The sequence below is a fragment of the Esox lucius genome, chromosome 24, assembly GCF_011004845.1.
Source record: "Esox lucius isolate fEsoLuc1 chromosome 24, fEsoLuc1.pri, whole genome shotgun sequence".
Taxonomy (NCBI): Eukaryota; Metazoa; Chordata; class Actinopteri; order Esociformes; family Esocidae; genus Esox; species Esox lucius.
Window position 1 is genome coordinate 23859475 of NC_047592.1, and position 25988 is coordinate 23885462.

General features: G+C 40.1%; 1 protein-coding gene across 1 annotated transcript; it reads right to left on the reverse strand.

Annotated features, from left to right (window-relative positions):
* Nucleotides 1–5770: 5770 nt before the first annotated feature.
* On the reverse strand, nucleotides 5771–25124 carry muc3a (mucin 3A, cell surface associated). Its single transcript, XM_029117997.2, has 9 exons — nucleotides 24933–25124; nucleotides 15742–21072; nucleotides 15449–15561; nucleotides 11994–12102; nucleotides 11490–11655; nucleotides 8203–8364; nucleotides 7563–7633; nucleotides 6793–6956; nucleotides 5771–6609 (listed from the first exon to the last, which is right to left on the reverse strand). The coding sequence occupies exons 1-9, from the start codon at nucleotides 24988–24990 to the stop codon at nucleotides 6565–6567; spliced, it is 6219 nt and encodes a 2072-aa protein (XP_028973830.2). The 5' UTR covers nucleotides 24991–25124; the 3' UTR covers nucleotides 5771–6564.
* Between the last annotated feature and the right edge of the window lie 864 nt (nucleotides 25125–25988).

Genomic DNA, 25988 nt, shown 5'->3' on the forward strand with positions numbered 1-25988 from the left:
GTTTACCTTCATCACAAATAGCATCTATGAACTGTATGGCTTTCACCACTGGCCATTTTAACAGCTTATTAGCCATTCATGAATGACATTGATAGAATAAGTATCAATATATGTGACATTATGATTTGTCTTGTTCCTAATTATTGCAATGCTTATACCACAATTACAGAAACAGTCCCAGGCTATGGTCTGTTCACGCTGCTACAGAGCATCGCTCAGCCTCGTGCAACAACCAACGGTTTGAGAGGTGCGCTTTCCTATAGCCCATGCCGGACAGGTCATGTCACTCGGCTTGGATCTTGAGATTAGTCAACATCATGAACTAACAACTTAAACAGTATACGTATTTAATGGATTCTGTAGCCTCAATTATAGCAGTGTGAGAAAATACATTCACTCGTACATGGAGACACGACAGTTATTGGGAAAACTTGTAAAATGTAATTGAGGACTTCAAAGACCTTCTTTTAGTGGTTCCTCTATGAATCATTTGAAAACCAAGCCCACATGCTTCTTCAAAAGGTTATTTGAGGATCTATTAACAAGGGTTTCTCTGAAGAACGCTTATTGCTGATGACTGAACTTAAGCTAACGGGATATTTTACTCACAAAATGTAGTTAGTATTATGTTTTTCTAATAATACAGTACCAACAAGGTGTGCAGGTCAGCATGAAAAACAAGACTATAAAATTTACTTAAAATCACATTATACTAATAAAAAAATAGAACAATACAGTAATACTATGAATTGAATGGGGTCTTACCTATAATAGCCATCAATAGTAGAATCCTCCATATATCCAATGCATGGGTTCCGAAGGGACCCATTTTTGTAAAGGACAACCACTATGTATGAATGCTATTCAGTATGAGCTGAGACACATTTTACTGAATGGCAATACAGTGGCTTAGAAATAGCTATAAGGAGCAGATTTGAATGCACGACAAATATTGAGATAAGGAATAGGTATCTCCCATTGTAAAAAGATTTACAGGCTTGTGACAACGCAAATACCTATTAATGATTCACCTCCCTGATACAATAAAGATTTCTTCATATTCAGTTTCCTTTCTCCAGACGTGACTAACTTAATATTCTCTTGCAACAGAATGGGTTACATCAGTAGAAATTGTGGCATCCATAAGTATTCAAGATATTATGTATTAGCTATTTCAAAGTATCCTGTAGGAAACAATATCCACAGAATCCACTTCTAGGTATCATATTGATTTTTCAACATTACAAGGATTATATTAGGCACTTTCCTCACAGGGACCGGCAACCGGTTAGAACTGAATCTTGTAACTGTGCGCCCCTGTTCTTGTAAGTGTTGTTGAGAGATGAATGCTTGTAACTAGATCGTGAAACTCCAACCAACTAACTGTCATGGTCATGTTTGATTATGTCCTGCATTGTTAGATCAAGACCCATCCCTTAAGTTTATTTTTCCCTTGTGACACTAGTAATAATAAAGCATTATAACCCCAAGTCAACGTCCAATGGACAGCAACTCCAGTTCAGAGAGCTAGGTGGTGGACGGGATTTCCATATAGGAAGCAATGTGCCAACTCAATCAGAACAGTATAAGATGGCTATAGGCCATGTCTGTGTGCAACCAGCAGCCAGTGGAAGGTCATGCATCCTGGTTGGCAGAAGGATGCTTAAGCATCACTTTCTAAGTCAGAGTTTAAGATCACTTTTCCAGTTCTAGCCTACTAGATTAGATTAAACGTTGTCATTGAACAGTACAAGTACAGTACTACATATATACTACATATTAACATTTCAGTAATTTATCAGATAATCTTGAGAGCGACTTACAGTTAGTGCACGATCTTAAGTTTATTAGGGAGGACAACCACCCAGCTCAGTAATGGTAAGTACACCTTACTTAAGTAGCTATCTGCAAAGTCAAATCTAGAAGGATGAGATAAATAACAACTCCAAACAGTATTTTTATAGGCAAGCATGCTACCTGCCACGTGAGGTGCACTTCCTCTGAAAGTCACAAGACTCCTGCTCAATAGGATATCTTGCACTGTTGTTCGCAACATAGTCTGTGATGCTTTTTATTGTAATCATTTAGGTAATATCAATATATTGTCTGTTGCTATGGAGCGTGTGTCATCATAGGTCAAGGTTAGATTATCTTTTTCTGGAGTATTATCGTGGTCTCTTTAATCCTATGCCAAATTGTGTGCTGCCAATTCAGAATTTCTTGAGAACTGGTCATACGTACTTTTACAACCCCTGGGGCAGAAATACAGATGATTATACATTAAATTAAGCTACAGTTCCAGTCAAGAGTTTGGACACACTTGTAGAGTGGGTAATTGTGTGCACAACGAATGGCTTCTTGTATTCATACGGAACAAACTGTTATTTTGGTTTGATTAATTAAAATGGTAATTTCACCGTTGACTTTAAAAATAAGTAATAAAAAGGAGATCTTTTTACAGTTGTGGTGCCAAATTTTTGTGATGTAAAATGTAATTATTCTAATGAATAATGAAATAATATGCCAAAAATCCCACCATTAATTTGTAGCAAACAACCTCATTCAGATTGTACAGTAATACCCAATTAGAAGCATACATTGTAAGGTATGCACATGCAAACGGAGGCACATGCACAGATAGACCCCAGGGGGGGCTTGATCCTCTGCCCTTTTCCCCTCAGACTCAACAAGTGTCCTCTTTGCCCATCCGTGCCCGCATTCTATATGCGTGACACATATCATTCAATAAGACTGGCATACATTGTCCGTCTGTACTATGCACGTCTCGCATGCAGACGGCATGCATCGTCCATTTCTGTAATGCGCATCGTGGAAGCTGACAGTCATGAGGAAGCCGATGGGCGCATTTCACTCAATTTCCATTGAGCTGCTGGCATATATCTGAGGAGTCCTTTTTGTCATTTTGGCCCAAGCCCCTTGTACAGTGTGTGCACTGCCTTGCGCACATGCACAGACACACACACCAAAGTTACTGAATGCTCATACATGCTGTGGTTCTGCATTATTGACAAACCACAATAAAATCTAGCCATACAACCCAGGTAACGTCACTTGACTGTAGATTTGCATTCATGAAACCTAAACAAAACCATTCATGACATCACTGGAAATTAATTGTTAAAGTGCCACAATGGAATACATCTTTACACACCACAGATTAGATTAGAAGTACAGTACAACACAATGCAGTTAGCAGCTAACCAGAAGTGCAAATAAATGTGGGCAGAAAATGTACATGTATTAACAAATAGTAAGTGTATATATATTAAAAGTGGAATGTATAGATGTGCAATGAAGCCAAATGCAGTACAAAAAGCAGTACTAAATGTGCAATTAAGGCAAATAGAGGAGGGCAGAAAAGTATTAAGTATAGTGTATGTTTGTGGCAAAAAGATTGTGGCATGGATTTGAAGGGTCCCTGATGATCCCGGGGGCTCTGAGCAGACACCACTTGCGCTGAAGGCCTACGATGGCAGGAAGCTGGGCACCAGTGATTTGCTGGGCGGTTTTCACCACCAGGTCGCAGGGCCTTCCGAGCAGTTGTCGGACTGTCTTTAGCAGTTGTCGGACTGTCTTTAGCAGTTGTCGGACTGTCTTTAGCAGTTGTCGGACTGTCTTTAGCAGTTGTCGGACTGTCTTTAGCAGTTGTCGGACTTCACTGTTCATCCAAGGCTTCTGGTTGGGGAAGGTCTTTATTAGTTTTTGGGTGGTGACATCGTTGGATGTTAAAGATGTTGATGTAATCCAGAACGGAAGAAGCATATGTTCGTATGGGAGTCAAGGGTGGCTTGAGTGGCAAACAACCTCCAGTCTGTGTGTTCAAACTGGTGCTGTAGAGGTGAGTCTGACCCTTCTGGCCACACTTTGACTGTCCTCACTATTGGTTTCACACCTTTAATGTGGGGTAAATACTTCGTCAGCAGGTATAGTGAAAGATGGTCAGACTGTCCCAGGTCGGGGTGGGGAATGTTTGTGTACACTTGGTCTAGTGTATTTTCTCCTCTAGTGGAGCAGATGTGTATACACAGGATGTGTATAATGGGTAACGTTGCTTAAGACCTTGATACACCAGATTAGGGAGCCAGGTAATGTTTAGGCTCATGAGCCTAGTGGCTTAGAGGATCTGACCAGCAATCGAAAGGTCGCTAGATCATAACCATGAGCCAGCCAGTAAAATGAAATCTGTCCCTGAGCAAGGCAGTTTACCATAATTGCTCTCATGTCGTTTCTGCTAACTTGAATGTTTTCATTCATACTTACCTGGTAAAAGAAAGACTGTGGAAACATTTTGTGATTGTACATAACTGAAAGGCACAATGGCAGGAGAGGGATTTAGGTAGTAGCAACCCTCCATTTGCAGGTTCACAACCACCAGATTTTCCCATTCAGACCCAAGTGTCCAAAAGGTTTCTAGTTGTGTCGTTGGTAGAACCAGGGTTCTAACCAGTCCAGGATGTTTTTAGATCCACAGACAGGGTTATAACTGATGGCTCCTTCAGGTCACAAGAATGATTTAAAACATTAGATCAGTAAGGATTGGCCCAGTGTCCTCACTTCACTTGATATGCCATGGGTCACTATACTTCAAATTAGGACTTCAGGTTTACACACACAAACCCACACACTAAGTTTGTTGTGTAATGAAACATTTATAGGAGGGTGTCCATGTACTTTTTTGTGGTCACGGTCACAGGTCACTCCCATGCTAACCAAACATGGTACAGGAAAGTCTTAGTCATGCCCACCAAGGCAGTGAGAGGTTAAAAGCTGAAAGGGAATGTACATAGGTGTGGATCTGCAACAAAATCACTTCCTTGTAAAATAGCTTTTTTTGGCCTGGAGGCGAGATTTCAGTTTAGAATTAAGGGTAATGTTTAGGATTAAGAGCTAAGGCTACATTTAGAATTTGAAACAGGCTTTTCGGGTTAATGGTTCGTTTTATGGTTAGGTTAGGTTTTCTTCAAATGTAATTTTATTTCACAAATAAACAGTGGCAAATGTATACAGTACAATTCCCCCAAACAGTATTTATACCCCACTCTCTGCTTGTTAAAGACGTAATTTACATACTGTTATATATTTGACTACCCCAGGCCTCTATCCTATTACTATTTAAATAGCATTTAAATACTATGGAAATAATACACTTTAAGTGTATTTTCAAGAACAATTGCAATTTCGCAAACATTTTTAAAACCTTCCATTTAGATGGACAGTTAATATGCGGTTTATATGTGCATTATGGGACTATCGCAGTTATTTTCTTACTATAAGTAGAATAGCTATAATTCCTGAAGTGCCTATTAAATAATACGATTGAAAGCGAGTGGTCTTGATGACATGGGGCACATATAAGCACACACCTGTTTTGGCTCAACAGGGCCATTTTCACAATCAGTGGCCAGAAATTCTGGAAAGCATATTTTAATTCATATTAACTATGGTTCAGTTTTGTGAGAAATTGAAGATGAGTTCTCTTATGTGTATCTAGTAATGCAGCCTCTTCTTATTTTTTTCATATTTGTAAAACTTGTTTACACTGCTTGCTCAACCAGAAGGTATTTGCAGATAGCTCCGCCCCATGACATTCTACCAGTTAGACCCAGACAATGCAGAACCAACCTCCCCAACCTCTGCAGGACCCCTGAAACAATGAGTCGTATGTACTGTAACAGCAAATTGATACACCCAGACACTTTACTGAAGAAATGCATTTATTTTGTCAGTACTATTAATTCTTCTGCACAAAAGTCAAAACAATAAATAAAGTTGGCCAGTTCAACTTATCAAAGTTAAGTCACATACCTTTTTTACATACCATCTTTTTTAAATGATGCTGGTAATTACATATTTGGCTTAATTATGGCAATTTAAAGAAAACATATTATTATTATTTAAATATTATTATTATTAATAATAATGTTAGAGAAAGAAGAAACCCAAAAAGAGCAGTCCCCACATTTCCATCTAAAGTGATACAAATTGTTTTGCAGATGTTGAATGTGATAAAGATGTAATATATAGTAATAAATAAATAAATTAAGGTTATATTAATAAAAAATCACATTGGCTATTACATTATCCAGGGCAACATACAGTTTGTACATTCATGTTAAGTTGACTAGCCAGGAAAACCACACTCAGTCTTAGTAAGTGCGTTTTTTCTCATTAATGTAGCCATCAGCAGAAGTCAATGCTAGAAGGTGAATTCATGTAAGCAAACACATTTTGCCTAGTACTTGACATGGAATGATCTAATACAAATTAATATATTTAAAAATACTGTACACTAAGCTTAACTTGCGTTGAACTTTTTGTTTTCTTATTTGTTTGCTAAGCCACTAACAGTTTCATTATGGGTATACTTTCATTGGTTAAGACATTCTGGATGACCACATGAAACATATATGGCCTACTTCTGTCAAAAACAGGTGTTAGCAGGTTTAATTAACTTCAGAGCTGTTATTTGTTCATCCACTGTATACAAGCAAACAATTTGCCTGTTTCACATTGAAATTAAACTTGTTAGGTAGTAAGAGGAGATTACATTTCATATGATGTCCTTATCTGGGGTCTGTTGATCCTTATCTGTGGAAACAAGTGATGGTTTAGTTATTTTGTGTTCACAGGTGCTTGTCGGTGTGTCTATGTACACGTGTATGACCTCACCAGGAATAACTTCATAGTGTGGCTATAGTGTGAGGGTATTCTCCTTGCAGATACAATGATCAGGATGTTATCCATCTAATAAAGTAGTTATAGTTAACTCACAGGCTGGTTGTTTGACAGGTTGTTCATTTGGATGGAAGGCTGTGAGGGGTAGTACTGTGGAGGGTTCTCCAGGTATGGATCAGGGTTGTAAGATGGAAGAGAACTGCTGGGCTGTTGGTACATATTTGACAGCCCATGGTTGTATGCTGGGTTATCATGCGCCCCTAGGAAAAGAAATTGACTTAAACAATAAAACAATCTCTGGTATTCCTGTATTTCATTTGCACATGCAGACTTGCACCTTAAACTTGCACTTTAACCCTGCCCTCACTACACATTGCACATTTAGAACTGCCACTGTACTTGCATTTTGCAATTGTTACGTACACATCTACCTCGGGAAGCTCATTGCTGCAATCCCTGCATTTCAGTTGCACATGCTACCCCATTCCTTCAATTTGCCTCGATTGCAAATTTAGAATGCCGTTGAGAATGATACTTAATACCTGTAAATTTTCTGTAAATTTGTGAATTTTCCACTGCACATTTAGAATTGCCAAATGTAAGGCATTTGCATTAATTACACACCTATACATTCCACTTCTATATATATACATACTTGTAAATATTTCTGCACTCCCCTATTTGCGCAACTATTTGCAAAACAAGACACAAAGTGCGTTTCGTTGTACTGTACTTGTACTGTTCTATGACAATTAAGTTGAATCTAATCTAATCTTTTTGACAGCTGAAACAAGCACATAAAAACCTACAAATTATACAAATTCAATCAAAGAATGTACCTAGTTTAGGAGGGTTGGCAGACTTACCACTGGGTGACGGCCATTCAAAGTCATCCTCCAGCCACTGGTTAACCATTTGCCCCTTAGTGTCCTTGTTTCTGTCAAAGGAAAAGAGAGAAAATTATAAATATGCAGTATTTTAATTTAGGGTAACGATTATTACTACCGTATATTAAAGATACATTGATGTCTCCTCAAATATTTTTTCTTTATTTATTTAATTTCTATATTTATAATAATTACTTTATGTGTTAATTGGTTGAATTTTTCCACCAAAACACATACTGTTTATTTGAAATGACAAATATATTGCGAAACGTACAACTTTCTTTTAGGAATATAACATTGTCATGATTTTTTAGTTAAACATCACCACTTAGCACTAGTTTTTCGCTTCCAATGCAGGTTTGCTGTTATGGGACAAACAGTTTCCATTCATGAATTTGGACAATGCTAAGAATTTTAATTACAGCTAGGGACATAGCTGAATAATTGATGCTTGGAAAAAATTAATTTGTCAATTCCGGACGAACATTTGGCATGTGAATCTTTTGATAAATTAGATTTTTTGACAAACTATTCCTTTAACATTATTTGAACCATTTAACACAGTCAAATCTTATCAAATTTTTGACTGCATTTATAATATTATTCTATCCTTATTTACCGCTTTGCTCTTTTCATGTACAACAGCAAGAACGTTGCCAGGACTCCAACACTTATTAGTAAAAACCCAGCAGTTAGACTGATTCCCACGTAGAAGCCAGTCTTGTGGATTGGGTAGTTACAGTCAGTTCCCAGGTACCACGTAGACTCTGTTTGTTGACAGCTGAAATAGACAGCAGATGTAGCTTAATTCTATAATAGTGTCAAAAAGTGTGAGCATTCCAAAACAATTTTCTAAGTCTTAAAATTGATTTAACCCCAAATACATAGTGGTTAATATTAAAATGTTGTTCCACAGCCGAGAAACCAAACAAATGATAGTCCTTTGATCCATAGTTTTTAATCTGCTGTGGTCCTGCCTAACTAAAAAGAGCATCCCAGAGAGGACTTATGTCTTTCAGAAGTAAAGATGGGAAGGGGTTCAGCACTCTGTGAAAGGCAAATACTACAAAAATGTAAGAACATTTCTCTTTAAGAACTATAGTAATTGGTCTCCTCAGTTCCTGACATCAAATAAAAAATGGGCATGTATTTTTCCAAAAACACAAACATCTGATTTATTGTCTAATTTTCCATTAAATATTGGGATAAATGATTTGCACATCATAACACTCTCTTTGTATTTAACGCACCATCCCAACTTTTTTTGGGTTATAGGATATACAGGTGCTGGTCATAAAATTAGAATATCATCAAAAAGTTGATTTATTTCAGTAATTTCATTCAAAAAGTGAAACTTGTATAATGTATACATTCATTCCAAACAGACTGATATATTTCAAGTGTTTATTTCTTTTATTTGTGATGATTATAACTGACAACTAATGAAAATCCCAAATTCAGTATCTCAGAAAATTAGAATATTACTTAAGACCAATACAAAAAAATGATTTTTAGAAATGTTGGCCAACTGAAAAGTATGAACATGTACATCACTCAATATTTAGTTGGGGCTCCTTTTGCCTGAAGTACTGCAGCAATGCGGCGTGGCATGGAGTCTATCAGTCGGTGGCACTGCTCAGGTGTTATGAGAGCCTGGTGGCCTTCAGCTCTTCTGCATTTACACTGGACTTCAAGCAACTTGGATTCTGTGCCTCTCTTCCTCCAGACTCTGGGACCTTGATTTCCAAAGGAAATGCAAAATGTACTTTAATCAGGGAACATAACTTTGGACCACTCAGCAGCAGTCCAGTCCTTTTTGTCTTTTGCCCAGGCGAGACGCTTCTGACGCTGTGTCTTGTTCTAGAGTGGCTTGACACAAGGAATGCGACAGCTGAAACCCATGTCTTGCATACGTCTGTGCATGGTGGTTCTTGAAGCACTGACTCCAGCTGTAGTCCACTCTTTGTGAATCTCCCCCACATTTTTTAATGGGTTTTGTTTCACAATCCTCTCCAGGGTGCGGTTATCCCTATTGCTTGTACACTTTTTTCTACCACATCTTTTCCTTCCCTTCGCCTCTCCATTAATGTGCTTGGACACAGAGCTCTGTGAACCGCCAGCCTCTTTAGCAATGACCTTTTGTGTCTTGCCCTCCTTGTGCAAGGTGTCAATGGTCTTCTTAAAGGCCTTTGCAGGTGTTTTGGGTTAATTAGCTGATTAGAGTGTGGCACCAGGTGTCTTCAATATTGAACCTATTCACAATATTCAAATTTTCTGAGATACTTAATTTGGGGATTTCATTAGTTGTCAGTTATAATCATCAAAATTTAAAGAAATAAACGCTTGAAATATATCAGTCTGTGTGGAATGAATGTATACATTATACAAGTTTCACTTTTTGAATGGAATTACAGAAATAAATCAACTTTTTGATGATATTCTAATTTCATGACCAGCACCTGTAAGTGTTAATGTGAACCAGTTTTGTTTGGAATTATGTGCATATACTAGTTATAATGTGAGATGTACTGTGCTTTTGGACCCATTCATTTATTCTACATTTTGTAATGTTATAGACTTAATTTCTAAATGATTACTTTTTTGCCATCAATCTACACAAAATCCCATATAGTAACAGAGCAAAAACATGTTTTTAGAAATGTGGCTTTTTATGTAGATATGTATTCAGACTTTTTATTCAGTACTTTGTACAGTACAAGCGCCTTTTCACAGCAGTCACAGCTTTGAGTCTTTTGCCTGCTTTGTACCTATGGATTTGGGCAGTTTTCCTATTTTTCCTTGCAGATCATCTCAAGCTCTGTCAGAATTGCATTCTTCAGGTCTTCCCACACATCTTTAATGGGGTTCAGGTGCAGGCTTTGGCTGGGTCACTCAAGAACATTCACAGACTTTAAGGACATTGACAGTCCCAGTGTTACCCTAGTGTTGCCTTGGCTGAATGCTTTGGGTCGTTGTCATGTTTACAGATGAATAGTCCCCCCATTCTGAGGTCCTGTCCACTCTGAAACAAGTGTTCTTCAAGGACCTCTGTGTTCATGCTCCGTTCATCCTTCCCTCAATTCTGACCAGTCTCCCAGTCTCTGCCTCTGAGAAGCATTCCCATAGTATGATGCAACCAAAACCATGCTTTCCTGTAGAGATGATATTAGCCAGGTGATGAGCTTTAGTTTGTTATTGCCAAATGTAGCAATAACAAAGTCTCTTCAGACAAGAGATTATTTTACCTCATGGTTTCAAATTAATTCAGGTCATATGCCGAAGTCATATGCCGTTTAATCAGAAGTAGCTTCCATCTAGCCACTCTAAATTTAAGATCTTATTGATGAAGTGCTGCAAAGATGGCTGTCGTTCTGGAAGGTTCTTGCATCTCTGCAGAGAATTTCTGAAGCTCTGTTAGAGTGGTCATTGGGTTCTTGGTCATCTCCCTGATTAAGGCCCTTCTTGCCTGGTCACTTACTGCTATCTCTAGGAAGCTAACTTTGGTTCCAAACTTTTTCCAAGTTTTACATTGTCATTATGGTGTATAGATTTATGGCAAAAAGGTTATATAATAAATTGTAAATTAAATATTTCACAATTTGCATAACAAGATGGGGAGTTTCATAAGGTTGGGAGGGCCAAGCACCAGTCAGCTCAAACAAGTTAAAAAACAATATCAAAGAATGTGAACTTTTAATTTTAATTGTGTCCAGTTTAATTGTGCAGGGTGGCAAATGCACTGTAGGTGAGGACACAAGTAGCACAGTTCTGGTCATATTGTAACTGTTCATGAAATATGCATTGTAATAATCCAGAATGTACTGGGTATATCTCATCTTCTACTAGGATAGTATTTTACGTGTGTAATACAATACTGGTATACTGAATTTAAGGTAAAGAACGTACTAGCATGTTGCTCCGGCAACCACGGTCACTTTACAGGTACCGCTGTGGCAGTTTTTCGCTCCATCAAGTCCGGGGTAGCATGCCGTTACACAGATCCATCGACCATCTTCATTGTGTGGCTTGAAATAATCTATTAATTTAGGGTCTACGGTTGTCTTACATATGTCTGTGAGAGAGAATGAGAGAAAGAAGGGAAGGAGAGAGTGAGAGAGAATGAGAGAAAGGAGGGAAGGAGAGAGTGAGAGAAAATGAGAGAAAGGAGGGAAGGAAAGAGTGAGAGAGAATGGTAGAGAAGAGAGACAAAAATGTGGGCGAGAAGGAGAGAGGAAGGTGAGATAGAGAAAATGGAGCGAGAGAGGAGGAAAGAGAATAGAAGTAAAGGTGATAGAAAGAGGTAGATGAGAGAAGAGACCATGTATTTATAATGTTGTACTGTTAGTTTAAATTCTTGTAACCTCTTTCTCTGTTACTCCACCATCTTATCTTCTGTCAGTATGTTCTTACCTTCGGGATTAACTTTAGTTTCTTCTACTTCCAAATTGGTAACCTCGAAGTCAGGACACCCTAAGCGAAGAAGTAATATATAAAGAATACTAAAAACTAAAATCAGATGCTCAATACAAACAACAAATACAGTTAGGTCCAGAAAAGTTTGGACACTGACACAAAAGTTTTCACAATATTTTCTCTGTATGCCACCACAATGGATTTCAAATTACACTCAAGGGATTGAACAAAAATATTGTCTAAAACGCTTAAGAATTGCAACTATTTTCATACACAGTACCCTTATTTCAGGGGCTCAAATGTAACTGGACAAAATAACACAATCATTAATAAAATTTACATTTTTAATACTTTGTCAAAAGTTCTTTGCAGGCAAAGACTGCTTTGAAGTCTGGAACGCAGGGACATCACCAAACATTGGGTTTCCTCCTTTGTGATGCTTTGCCAGGCCCTTACTGTCTTCAGTTGTTGTTTGTTTGTGGGTCTCTCTGCCTTAAGTTTTGTCTTCAGCAAGTGAAATGCATGCTTGATCAGGTTGAGAGCAGGTGATTGATTCTGACATTGCAGAATATTCCACTTCTTTGCTTTAAAAAACTCCTGGGTTGCTTTCACAGTATGTTTTGGGTCATTGTGCATCTGCAAAGTGAAGCGCCATCCAATCAACTGGAGAGGATTCTTAACCTGGCTGGATGTTGTGAAGGGCCTTTGTTCTTCCCATGGAAAGGATCCTATGATCATCCACCACTGTTGTCTTTCATGGATGTCCAGGCCTTTTTATGTTGCAGAGGTCACCAGTGTGTTCAGAATGAACCAAACTGCTGATTTGGTGACTCCAAATGTTCCTGCTATCTCTCTGATGGATTTTATTTGCAGCCTAAGGTTGGCCTGTTCCACTTGCATTGAGGGCTCCTTTGACCGCATGTTGTGGGTTCACAGCACCAGCTTCCAAATGAAGAAATAATGAAGGAATAGTCCACACCTGTCCATGAAACTGCTTTTGAGTCAATTGTTCAATTACATTTGGTCCCTTGAAAATGAGGGGGCTGCATATTAAAGAGCCTTAATACCTAAACACTCCAATCTGAAAGACTGCACTTTAATCCCATATTCATTATTTAACTGTAACTTGAATATATTTTGGTAAGCAACCAAAATAACAAAACTTGTGTCAGTGTCCAATTATTTCCCGGATCTAACTATATATATACACACCCTGCTTCCAAAAAGTTGGGACTGTGTAAAATGTAAAAAAGAACAGCAGAGTCCTCTCTGGGATGCTCTATATACAGCGGGGAGAATAAGTATTTGATACACTGCTGATTTTGCAGGTTTTCCTACTTACAAAGCATGTAGAGGTCTGTCATTTTAAACATAGTTACACTTCAACTGTGAGAGACGGAATCTAAAACAAAAATCCAGAAAATCCCATTGTATGATTTTTAAATAAATAATTTGCATTTTATTGCATGACAGAAGTATTTGATCACCTACCAACCAGTAAGAATTCCGGCTGTCTTGTTCTCCACTCATTACCTGTATTAACTGCACCTCCAACCTCTCCACAATGGCCAAGACCAGAGAGCTGTGTAAGGACATCAGGGATAAAACTGTAGACCTGCACAAGGCTGGGATGGGCTACAGGACAATAGGCAAGCAGCTTGGTGAGAAGGCAACAACTGTTGGCACATTATTAGAAAATGGAAGAAGTTCAAGATGACGGTCAATCTCTCTCGGTCTGGGGCTCCATGCAAGATCTCACCTCGTGGGGCATCAATTATCATGAAGAAGGGGAGGGATCAGCCCAGAACTACACGGCAGGACCTGGTCAATGAGCTGAAGAGAGCTGGGACCACAGTCTCAAAGAAAACCATTAGTAACACACTACGCCATCATGGATTAAAATACTGCAGCGCACACAAGGTCCCCCTGCTCAAGCCAGCGCATTTCCAGGCCCGTCTGAAGTATGCCAATGACCATCTGGATGATCCAGAGGAGGAATGGGAGAAGGTCATGTGGTCTGATGAGACAAAAATAGAGCTTTTTGGTCTAAACTCCACTCGCCGTGTTTGGAGGAAGAAGAAGGAGGAGTACAACCCCAAGAACACCATCCCAACCGTGAAGCATGGAGGTGGAAACATCATTCTTTGGGGATGCTTTTCTGCAAAGGGGACAGGACGACTGCACTGTATTGAGGGGATGATGGATGGGGCCATGTATTTCGATATGTTTGATCTCTGTAATTGCAAACAAAGTTATCTGTACCAAATTTTAAGTTCTGCTTTTCTGATTTAGCAAATACTTTTGTCATGCAATAAAATGCAAAATAATTACTTAAAATTCATACAATGTGATTTTCTGGATTTTTGTTTTAGATTCCTTCACTCACAGTTGAAGAGTACCTTTGATAAAAATTACAGACTTCTACATGCTTTGTAAGTGGTAAAACCTGTAAAATCGGCAGTGTATCAAATACGTGTTCTCCCCACTGTATATTCAAATGTATACACTGTTAGTTTAAATTGGTGTGTGTATTATTGGTGTATTGTTGGGTGTAACTTGGTGCATCGTTGTTACCGTCTTTGACTGGTTTGCAGGATTTAATTTCTTCTGAATATTTCTCAATATTCTTTAAGGCATCATCATAGATTTTATCAGCTCCTTGTTTGTTCGGAATTGCAAGGACAATGTCATATTCAACCTGCAATCTAGAACTGAAAGATATGGCAGTGAGTAAACTCATGTCTAGTAATTTTATGTTCACATTAGTATTTTTGCTAAATACTCATCTAGAAAAATACACTTATTACTTCATTCTTATTTCGGCCTTGAAGTTCTGAAAAACAAAAACAAAGGATGTTACAAAACCTCATTGCAATTCCATATGATGCCTACATTACAGTATTTATACATATTGAAATTTTCATTCAACTTGAATGGGTTTGGGTTGAATAATATAACAGATCAATTTACCATGTTTTGAGCGAGTGATCGAATAACTGCTGACACGTTGCTGAAAGAAAACAGAAAGAGACCAATGACAAAAACCTACCAAATGTTTACATGACAACGTTGACAGATACAGTATGTTTCTATAGCAAATTATACTCTGAAAAGGATAAGGTGTAGAATAGGATAAGTGGTGGAATAAAACATTTGCTAGAATTTGACTTGCTATTTGAGTATAATGGTGTAATACCTTAAAGTGACATTATCAACTCCAATGAAGTGCTCTATTTTTTTTTCATTGTAGTACTTATTCATCTGAAATAAAAACATGGTCGGTGTTTTCAAAAGGACTTCAATTAAATCCCATGGTCACCCTGGCAGTTCAGCACACTATATTGTGCTGTCTTGACCAGCTGTGCTGTTATTGGTGTATTTACATACTGTACTTTATACAAATATGTATGTTAATCTGACACTAAATGTAATACATTCTTGTTTTGTCCCACCTGTTCTGTGATAGATTCCACCTTCTCCTTGTACGGTGGTGAGGTTTTGTTCAAATAAACTTCTAAGTACTCCTCGTTTGTATGCATAGTAACTGCTGCTGTCCTATTTAGCTCTACAAAAAGACAGTGACAACATTAGTGAATATCCAATATTTAAACTTACTGAAAGCATTTGGAGTATTAATTATTGCTTAGGGTAAAACTTAATTTGATTGTCACAAAAATAGTGACATTTCAGCATGTGAAATGTATTAATCACATTGCTGCTTAAAATCTAGGGCTGTCTGACATACCTGGCTCTACATTATCCATGATTGTTGCACAAGTTTTCCCTGTGTAGCCCGGTAGACAGATACATGACTGTCCATCAGATGTTGCAGTTCCTCCATTCTCACATTTAATTGGGGGCTTGGTTGTAGTTCCATCAGGAGGATTTGTTGTAGTTCCATCCGGTGGATTGGTCGTAGTTCCCTCTGGTGGATTGGTCGTAGTACCATCAGGAGTATTGGTCGTAGTTCCATCAGGAGGACTGGTTGTAGTACCATCAGGAGGACTGGTTGTAGTTCCATCAGGAGGATTAGTTGTAGTTCCATCAGGAGGCAATGTTGTAGTTCCATCGGGACGATTGGTTGTAGTTCCATCAGGGGGATTGGTTGTAGTTCCATCAGGTGGATTGGTTGTAGTTCCATCAGGAGGCAATGTTGTAGTTCCATCAGGAGGCAATGTTGTAGTTCCATCCGGAGGATTGGTTGTAGTTCCATCGGGACGATTGGTTGTAGTTCCATCGGTAGGATTGGTCGTGGTTCCATCCGGTGGCTTGGTTGTGGTTCCATCGGGAGTATTGGTCGTAGTTCCATCAGGAGGATTGGTTGTGGTACCATCAGGAGGACTGGTTGTAGTTCCATCAGGGGGATTGGTGGTAGTTCCATCAGGAGGATTAGTTGTAGTTCCATCAGGAGGCAATGTTGTAGTTCCATCCGGAGGATTGGTTGTAGTTCCATCGGGACGATTGGTTGTAGTTCCATCAGGGGGATTGGTTGTAGTTCCATCAGGAGGATTGGTTGTGGTTCCATCAGGAGTATTGGTCGTAGTTCCATCAGGAGGATTTGTGGTTGTTCCATCAGGAGGATTTGTGGTTGTTCCATCAGGGGGATTGGTCGTAGTTCCCTCTGGTGGATTGGTCGTAGTACCATCAGGAGTATTGGTCGTAGTTCCATCAGGAGGACTGGTTGTAGTACCATCAGGAGGACTGGTTGTAGTTCCATCAGGAGGATTAGTTGTAGTTCCATCAGGAGGCAATGTTGTAGTTCCATCGGGACGATTGGTTGTAGTTCCATCAGGGGGATTGGTTGTAGTTCCATCAGGTGGATTGGTTGTAGTTCCATCAGGAGGCAATGTTGTAGTTCCATCAGGAGGCAATGTTGTAGTTCCATCCGGAGGATTGGTTGTAGTTCCATCGGGACGATTGGTTGTAGTTCCATCGGTAGGATTGGTCGTGGTTCCATCCGGTGGCTTGGTTGTGGTTCCATCGGGAGTATTGGTCGTAGTTCCATCAGGAGGATTGGTTGTGGTACCATCAGGAGGACTGGTTGTAGTACCATCAGGAGGACTGGTTGTAGTTCCATCAGGGGGATTGGTGGTAGTTCCATCAGGAGGATTAGTTGTAGTTCCATCAGGAGGCAATGTTGTAGTTCCATCCGGAGGATTGGTTGTAGTTCCATCGGGACGATTGGTTGTAGTTCCATCAGGGGGATTGGTTGTAGTTCCATCAGGAGGATTGGTTGTGGTTCCATCAGGAGTATTGGTCGTAGTTCCATCAGGAGGATTTGTGGTTGTTCCATCAGGAGGATTTGTGGTTGTTCCATCAGGGGGACTGGTTGTAGTTCCATCAGGGGGATTGGTGGTAGTTCCATCAGGAGGATTAGTTGTAGTTCCATCAGGAGGCAATGTTGTAGTTCCATCCGGAGGATTGGTTGTAGTTCCATCGGGGCGATTGGTTGTTGTTCCATCAGGGGGATTGGTTGTGGCTCCATCAGGAGGATTGGTTGTAGTTCCATCAGGTGGATTGGTTGTAGTTCCATCAGGAGGATTTGTGGTTGTTCCATCAGGAGGATTTGTGGTTGTTCCATCGGGACTATTGGTTGTAGTTCCATCCGGTGGATTGGTCGTGGTTCCATCAGGGGGATTGGTTGTAGTTCCATCAGGGGGATTGGTCGTAGTTCCATCAGGAGGACTGGTTGTAGTTCCATCAGGAGGATTGGTTGTGGTACCATCAGGAGGAGTTGTGGTTGTTCCACCAGGAGTATTGGTCGTGGTTCCATCAGGAGGATTGGTTGTGGTACCATCAGGAGGATTGGTTGTAGTCCCATCAGGAGGATTTGTGGTTGTTCCATCAGGAGTATTGGTCGTAGTTCCAACAGGAGGATTGGTTGTGGTACCATCAGGAGGACTGGTTGTAGTACCATCAGGAGGATTGGTTGTAGTTCCATCGGGAGCAATGGTTGTAGTTCCATCAGGGGGATTGGTTGTAGTACCATCAGGAGGATTGGATGTAGTTCCATCAGAAGGATTTGTGGTTGTTCCATCAGGAGGACTGGTTGTAGTTCCATCGGGAGCAATGGTTGTAGTTCCATCAGGGGGATTGGTTGTAGTACCATCAGGAGGATTTGCTGTTGTTCCATCAGGAGGATTTGTGGTTGTTCCATCAGGAGGATTGGTTGTTGTTCCATCAGGAGGATTTATGGTTGTTCCATCGGTAGGATTGGTCGTGGTTGCTCCATCCGGTAGATTGGTCGTGGTTCCATCAGGGGGATTGGTTGTAGTACCATCAGGAGGATTGGTTGTAGTCCCATCAGGAGGATTTGTGGTTGTTCCATCAGGAGGACTGGTTGTAGTTCCATCAGGAGGATATGTGGTTGTTCCATCAGGAGTATTGGTTGTGGTTCCATCAGGAGGATTGGTTGTAGTTCCATCAGTAGGACTGGTTGTAGTTCCATCAGGAGGATTTGTGGTTGTTCCATCAGGAGGATTGGTCGTGGTTCCATCAGGAACATTGGTTGTAGTTCCACCAGGATGATTTGTGGTTGTTCCATCAGGAGGATTGGTTGTAGTTCCATCAGGAGGATTTGTGGTTGTTCCACCAGGAAGACTGGTTGTAGTACCATCAGGGGGATTGGTTGTGGTACCATCAGGAGGATTGGTTGTAGTTCCATCAGGGGGATTGGTTGTGGTTCCATCAGGGGGATTGGTTGTGGTTCCATCAGGGGGATTTGTTGTAGTTCCATCAGGAGGATTGGTCGTGGTTCCATCAGGAGTATTGGTCGTGGTTCCATCAGGAGGATTGGTCGTAGTTCCATCAGGAGGATTGGTTGTAGTTCCATCAGGAGGATTTGTGGTTGTTCCACCAGGAGTATTGGTCGTGGTTCCATCAGGTGGACTGGTTGTAGTTCCATCAGGAGGACTGGTTGTAGTTCCATCAGGAGGATTTGTGGTTGTTTCACCAGGAGTTTTGGTCGTTGTTCCATCAGGAGGATTGGTTGTAGTTCCATCAGGAGGACTGGTTGTTGTACCATCAGGGGGATTGGTTGTGGTACCATCAGGGGGATTGGTTGTGGTACCATCGGGAGGATTGGTTGTAGTTCCATCAGGAGGATTTGTGGTTGTTCCACCAGGAATATTGGTTGTGGTTCCGTCAGGAGGACTGGTTGTAGTACCATCAGGGGGACTGGTTGTGGTACCATCAGGAGGATTGGTTGTAGTTCCATCAGGAGGATTTGTAGTTGTTCCCCCAGGAGTATTGGTCGTGGTTACATCAGGAGTATTGGTTGTGGTACCATCAGGAGGACTGGTTGTAGTACCATCAGGGGGATTGGTTGTGGTACCCTCAGCAGGATTGGTTGTTGTTCCATCAAGGGGATTGGTTGTGGTTCCATCAGGGGGATTGGTTGTGGTTCCATCCGGAGGACTGGTTGTAGTTCCATCAGGGGGATTGGTTGTGGTTCCACCAGGAGTTTTGGTCGTGGTTCCATCAGGAGCACCGGTTGTAGTTCCATCAGGAGGACTGGTTGTAGTACCATCAGGGGGATTGGTTGTGGTACCATCAGGGGGATTGGTTGTGGTTCCATCTGGTGGATTGGTTGTAGTTCCATCAGGAGGTTTTGTGGTTGTTCCACCAGGAGTATTGGTTGTGGTTCCATCAGGAGCACTGGTTGTAGTTCCATCAGGAGGAATGGTTGTAGTACCATCAGGGGGATTGGTCGTGGTTCCATCAGGAGGATTGGTTGTGGTACCATCAGGAGGACTGGTTGTAGTACCATCAGGGGGATTGGTTGTGGTTCCATCAGGTGGATTGGTTGTAGTTCCATCAGGGGGATTGGTTGTGGTTCCACCAGGAGTTTTGGTCGTGGTTCCATCAGGAGCACTGGTTGTAGTTCCATCAGGAGGACTGGTTGTAGTACCATCAGGTGGATTGGTTGTGGTACCATCAGGGGGATTGGTTGTGGTTCCATCAGGGGGACTGGTTGTAGTTCCATCAGGAGGATTTGTGGTTGTTCCATCAGGAGTATTGGTCGTGGTTCCATCAGGAGGATTGGTTGTAGTTCCATCAGGAGGACTGGTTGTAGTACCATCAGGGGGATTGGTTGTAGTTCCATCAGAAGGTTTTGTAGTTGTTCCACCAGGAGTATTGGTCGTGGTTCCATCAGGAGGACTGGTTGTAGTTCCATCAGGAGGACTGGTTGTAGTGCCATCAGGGGGATTGGTTGTGGTACCATCAGGGGGATTGGTTGTGGTACCATCAGGAGGATTGGTTGTAGTACCATCAGGAGGACTGGTTGTAGTACCATCAGGGGGATTGGTTGTGGTACCATCAGGGCGATTGGTTGTGGTTCCATCAGGTGGATTTGTGGTTGTTCCACCAGGAATATTGGTCGTGGTTCCATCAGGAGGACTGGTTGTAGTTCCATCAGGAGGACTGGTTGTAGTACCATCAGGAGGATTGGTTGTGGTACCATCAGGGGCATTTGTTGTAGTTCCATCAGGAGGACTGGTTGTATTTCCATCAGGAGGATTGGTTGTAGTTCCATCAGGAGTATTGGTCGTGGTTCCATCAGGAGGATTGGTTGTAGTTCCATCAGGAGGACTGGTTGTAGTACCATCAGGAGGATTGGTTGTAGTTCCATCAGGAGGTTTTGTGGTTGTTCCACCAGGAGTATTGATGGTGGTTCCATCAGGAGGACTGGTTGTAGTACCATCAGGGGGATTGGTTGTAGTACCATCAGGGGGATTAGTTGTGCTACCATCAGGAGGATTGGTTGTGGTTCCATCAGGGGCATTGGTTGTAGTTCCATCAGGAGGACTGGTTGTAGTTCCATCAGGAGGATTAGTTGTTGTTCCACCAGGAGTATTGCTCGTGGTTCCATCAGGAGGACTGGTTGTAGTTCCATCAGGAGGACTGGTTGTAGTACCTTCAAGGGGATTTTTGGTTGTTCCATCAGGAGGATTGGTTGTAGTTCCATCTGGAGGATTGGTTGTAGTTAAATCCATAGGATTGTTTGGAGGATTGGTCCTAGTTCCATAAGGTGTATTTGTTGTTCTTCCATCAGGTGGATTTGTTGTAGTTCCACCTGGTGAATTGGTTGTAGTTTATTTTAGTAGATTTTTCTCACATTTTACAGAAATTAAGTTGTCACAGCTGTAGTTAGGCAGGACATGGGGAGCGGAGCAAGATTTGTGCGGAAAAAAATCAACAGCAAACAAAAACCATAGAAAGAGCGGATATGGCGTAACGCATAGACAATAGGCTCTGTGCCTAAGCCTATGGACGAACTTCCGCTTTAGCCAGATGTCGGCATATCATTTTCCGGTTTACTTAAGGTGATCACCCCCGTCACCCAAAATTTCTGTTTTTAGTAGATATCTCCAAGACCTCCCTAAAATAAGCATTATTTTATTTGAAGTATGTCCATCGAATTGTTGATGCCTTGTCCCCTGCTCCAACAAGCAAGCGGAACAAGGGATTTGAACTCTACGTATGGAGTTATCTGATCAACTGCGTGGTGTGCCAGCTGGCTATCGGCTAAGCTAGTTAGCGAGGTATTCCTATTTAGTGTAGTATTAGGCAGGACAGTAGAACGCATAAAAATTCACCCTAGCCTCAAAAAGGGCAAAAGAACGCTGGCTGAGCTGGAACACTAGCGCGTCCCTATAGCAAGTGAATTGAAACGAAGCTTCGTTTAGCCTCTTCTAACCTGAATGAAGCTTAAAATTCCATAGCCTCAAACCAAAACAGGTCTCCTCTTTTATTTTACTACGGTAACCTAATTTCACAACGAAACTGAAAAATAACAACTGGCATAGGCCGTAAACATCTGGTCCTATATGGTATTAATTGCGCTTAAACCTGTGTTACGTGGAAGTATATAAAAAATCGCCTTTTCTGACTATTTCTATTTTAGTGTTTGAAGTCATTGAATGGCGCAAGCCATATTTTATTAAAAGAGGACATTCTCCTGATTAAAATGATGCCCCACTTGTACCTTGAAACCTAAATGAGTCACGTACGTTATATTTCTTTTTTTTATCCAGCATCACTCATCTTGTTGTGAGTTTAGGTGTTTACTAATGTGGATGAGTATTAGTAAGTAAACCGGAAACTGCAATGCAGACTTCTAGACAAAAGCGGAAGTTCCTCACTATGCTGGTGCACAGAGTCTATTAACCACAAACTGAAAGATGCAAAAGGGCAACCTAAAGAGGGTTAGCGACCACAAAATGAACAGGCCCCCACCTGAACCCCATTCTAACTACATTTTAACCTAAACATCAAAGGAAAATATATTGACAAGCTTAGGTGTGATTCAGTGGGGTAAATGCCTGCACACCCTGCAGCACCCTCCCAAAAAGAGGGTCTGATATGTATTGTATACTGTAGCCTTATTGTCCTTGGTGCAGTAATCAAGAGAACAATATGATAACTGTGGGATCATAGACCAGGAAACTTCTATTTTGATTTACATTGGCTACATTTAGATAGGAACAGTTATGTTGGTGAGTTATGGACTGACATTTAAGGGCTTGCATTTATTAAGTCAAGCACTGACTATAGTTTGCAATAAAATACTGTATGTCTTTACTATAATGACCTGCTTTTTAAACAGAAAAGTGTGTATTAAGGGCGAACACGTTTTAAAATTATGATTCATTGTGATTAACTACAGAAGATTGTACACAATTACAAATATATATAAAAGTATACACATTTATAATTTGTTGTTCTTGTGACTATTTCTGTTACTATTATAATTAATTTCTTTTCATTGGCTAGTCTGAGATATGGCTTTTTCTTTGCAAATCTGTTTAGAAGGCCAGCATCCCAGAGTCACCTCATCAATGTTGACATTGAGACTGGTGTTTTATGTTGCCGGACCCCCCCCCTGTCTCAGTTCCAAGGTCTTATGCTGCTATATTATTGTGCTGGGGGAATAGGGTCAGTTCTCCTTCTCCACTATAAATCCTTGTTGATATGAGGAATGCATTTTCAGAATTTCTTTTGAACTTAGGAGGGCATGAGGTCCTTGCCCACATCTGCGGAGTACCTGGCCAGGTGTTTTGTAAAAGCACTTTGTGACATCTGCTGATGTAAAAAGGGCTTTCTAAATACATTTGATTCATTGATTGATTGAGTACTATTTAATTAACCTGCCAGTTGAGGACCTGTGAGGCATCGGTTTCTCAAATTAGACACTCTGATGTATTTGTCCTCTTGCTCAGTTGTGCACCATTGCCTCCCACTCCTCTTTCTGTTCAGGTTAAAGCCAGTTTGTGCTGTTCTGTGAAGGAGTAGTACACATTATTGTACAAGATCCTTAGTTTCGTGGACATTTCTTGCATGGAATAGACTTCTCATAACAAAATAGACTGATGAGTTTTAGAAGATATTTTTGTTATTAATGATACACTTGGATTAGCAAACACAATTTTTTATGGCTGAGAGTGATAGTTGCTGATAATGGGCCTACGTACACCTATGTAGATATTTAATTAATCAGAGGTTTCCAGCTACAGTAGTCGTTTACAACATTAACAATGTCTACACTGTATTTTAGAAAAATAAAAAGCTTTCAAAAACAAGGAGATTTCTAAGTGACCCCAATACTTTTGAACTGCAGTGTGCCTCAGTCTCTACAATGGTTTTGGAATGTGTAGAATTCAGAAGTTATTTTCTAAAAGACTGTATTATACTTGGAAAAGTGTATTGTTTAATAAAAAAAAAATGTGTTCAAGAAGTCACAACAACACTGAGCCTTTTATACATTGAGTGGGATATTAGAATATTCCTCCAAACAGTCTTCTTAGTTCCTTGACATCTCTTTTCTCTGCCTATGTACAGACATATTCAATTCAAGCCACAAGGGTTTCAGTGAGGTTCAAGTCCAGTGATTGGGATTGCTATTGCGGAAGGGTGATGCTGTTGTTAATTAACATTTTCTTTCTGGACTTTGGTGTTTGCTTGGGGTTATTGTCTTGCAGGAAGGTTCATTTGCAACCAAGTTTCCAGGTGTTTGGCTAAAATGGCTTGATGGCTTTGATAAGTTCATGATGACATCTACCTCATTAGCTCAAAATGTGTGGTAAAGGAGCAATTATCTATGTTATGAAACTATGTTATCCGCCAAATATAAATGTTTGGTGTTTTCCCAACGGCATATGGAATAAGATTTTGAACCAGTGCCATGGTCAGGTTACATGAAAATATTTAATTACTTCAAGCCATAAAATAACATATTACCCTAAAAAAAAAAGGATTTGATGAGAACAAAATAACAAAATATCTCTTGTAAAAATATGTTAGTGGATTTTTTTTGATTCACGTGGACATTGATGTTATCGTTAATATCAAAAGCATCTTTACTAAATACCAGAACTTTTTATATCCAAAACCGATGCCTCAGTTAAGAAGCTAACTCATAGTGGTAATGGTAAATTTAATCAAAATCCACAAATCCATGTTTTTTGGTGTATGTAATAAGGATTGGGAATGATTCTGTAATGGTCTTAGTTACCTCCAAAATTTCTCAAATCTCATGAAATTTGGTTTGTTTTCGGGGTCCAGGAGTCTTGGTAACAGGTGACATTTTGTTTGACTCCTATCATTTTTTTATGTATTTATTCCTTGAACGACATCTCTTTCTCTGAGTTATTGTATTAATATAAAATAATAAAATGTTCCCATTCGTGTTGAGTATAATCTAGCTTTAACCAACCAATTGGTTTTAACCAACCAATTGGCTTATCTTCATCAATACTATCAATCCTTTTGGACCTGAATGGATATTATAAACACCCATAGACAAACTGAACAAGTTATAATGTGTAATATTTAACGTACGGAAAACTATTATGAACTGTAATGAACAATGCATAATAGTACATAATATAAATGTAAAAAAACGTTGATATCGGTGCGCTGAGAAAGTGATCTTACCAGTGGCAATACACAGGCTGATGACTAGCACGGAGATCCAGGAGACGGAGAAAACCATGGCAGTACACAATATGATGATTAGCTAGGACTAGGCAGCCCTTTCTCCCACAATCCTTAGTCCTGATTCACATATAGATGTACCTCTGTCAGTCAGTCAGTCAGTCACACAGACTAGTGTGTACTTAATGCTACACACACCTGAACGCCACCTGTGTCTATGCCTGGTGTACACCACGTGATCTAAACCTGGGGGGGTTGTGTCCACTCTTTCTAACCCTTGGACCCATGGAGATTATAGAGTGTGTTAGTTTCTTTCAAGAGGTGTAATTGTGAGAGTATTATTAATGTTATGCAATACCTACTTTGACTGAATAAGACAAGTCTGAAGAAGTGGGACAAGACAAAAAAAGATTTTCTCAGCCCCAATGGGTCAATTTAATTGTAATTTGTTCAGGAAGTACACTGACATTTGGAATTGGAATACACAGATGTACCACACACACATATCACCTCAATGTGTGCAATGCTCTGCGTCAGAAAGTAAAATTTTTTAAATGTATCAGTTGTTTGGTTGGCTAAAGGTTTAAGTTTCAGTCTTATTTGACAGTGGGTTACCCAATAATAGTCGGGCAATGTTACGTACAGTTGTGTTAAAAATTGTGTATACCCTTAGAGAATTGGTAATATATGTACCATTTGTTAAGAAAACATGAGTGAGCAGGCAAAACACATCTCTTATTTCTTATGGGATTCACATTCAACTGTAGGTCATAACAGAATGGCACAAACATAAAACAAAACATAGCAACAATGAAAATAATTAACTGACCCCTGTTCAAAAGTCTGCATACCCTTAGTTCTTAATACTGTGTATTGCTCCCTTTAGCATCAATGACAGTGTGCAGTCTTTTGTAATAGTTGTCTATGAGGCCTTGAATTCTTGCAGGTGGTATCAGTATCTAGACTGCTCAGTGCATCCACAGGAGTGTTAACAAACTCATTGACTATTTATACACAGACACTAATTGCAATTTAAAAACCACAGGTGTGGGAAAA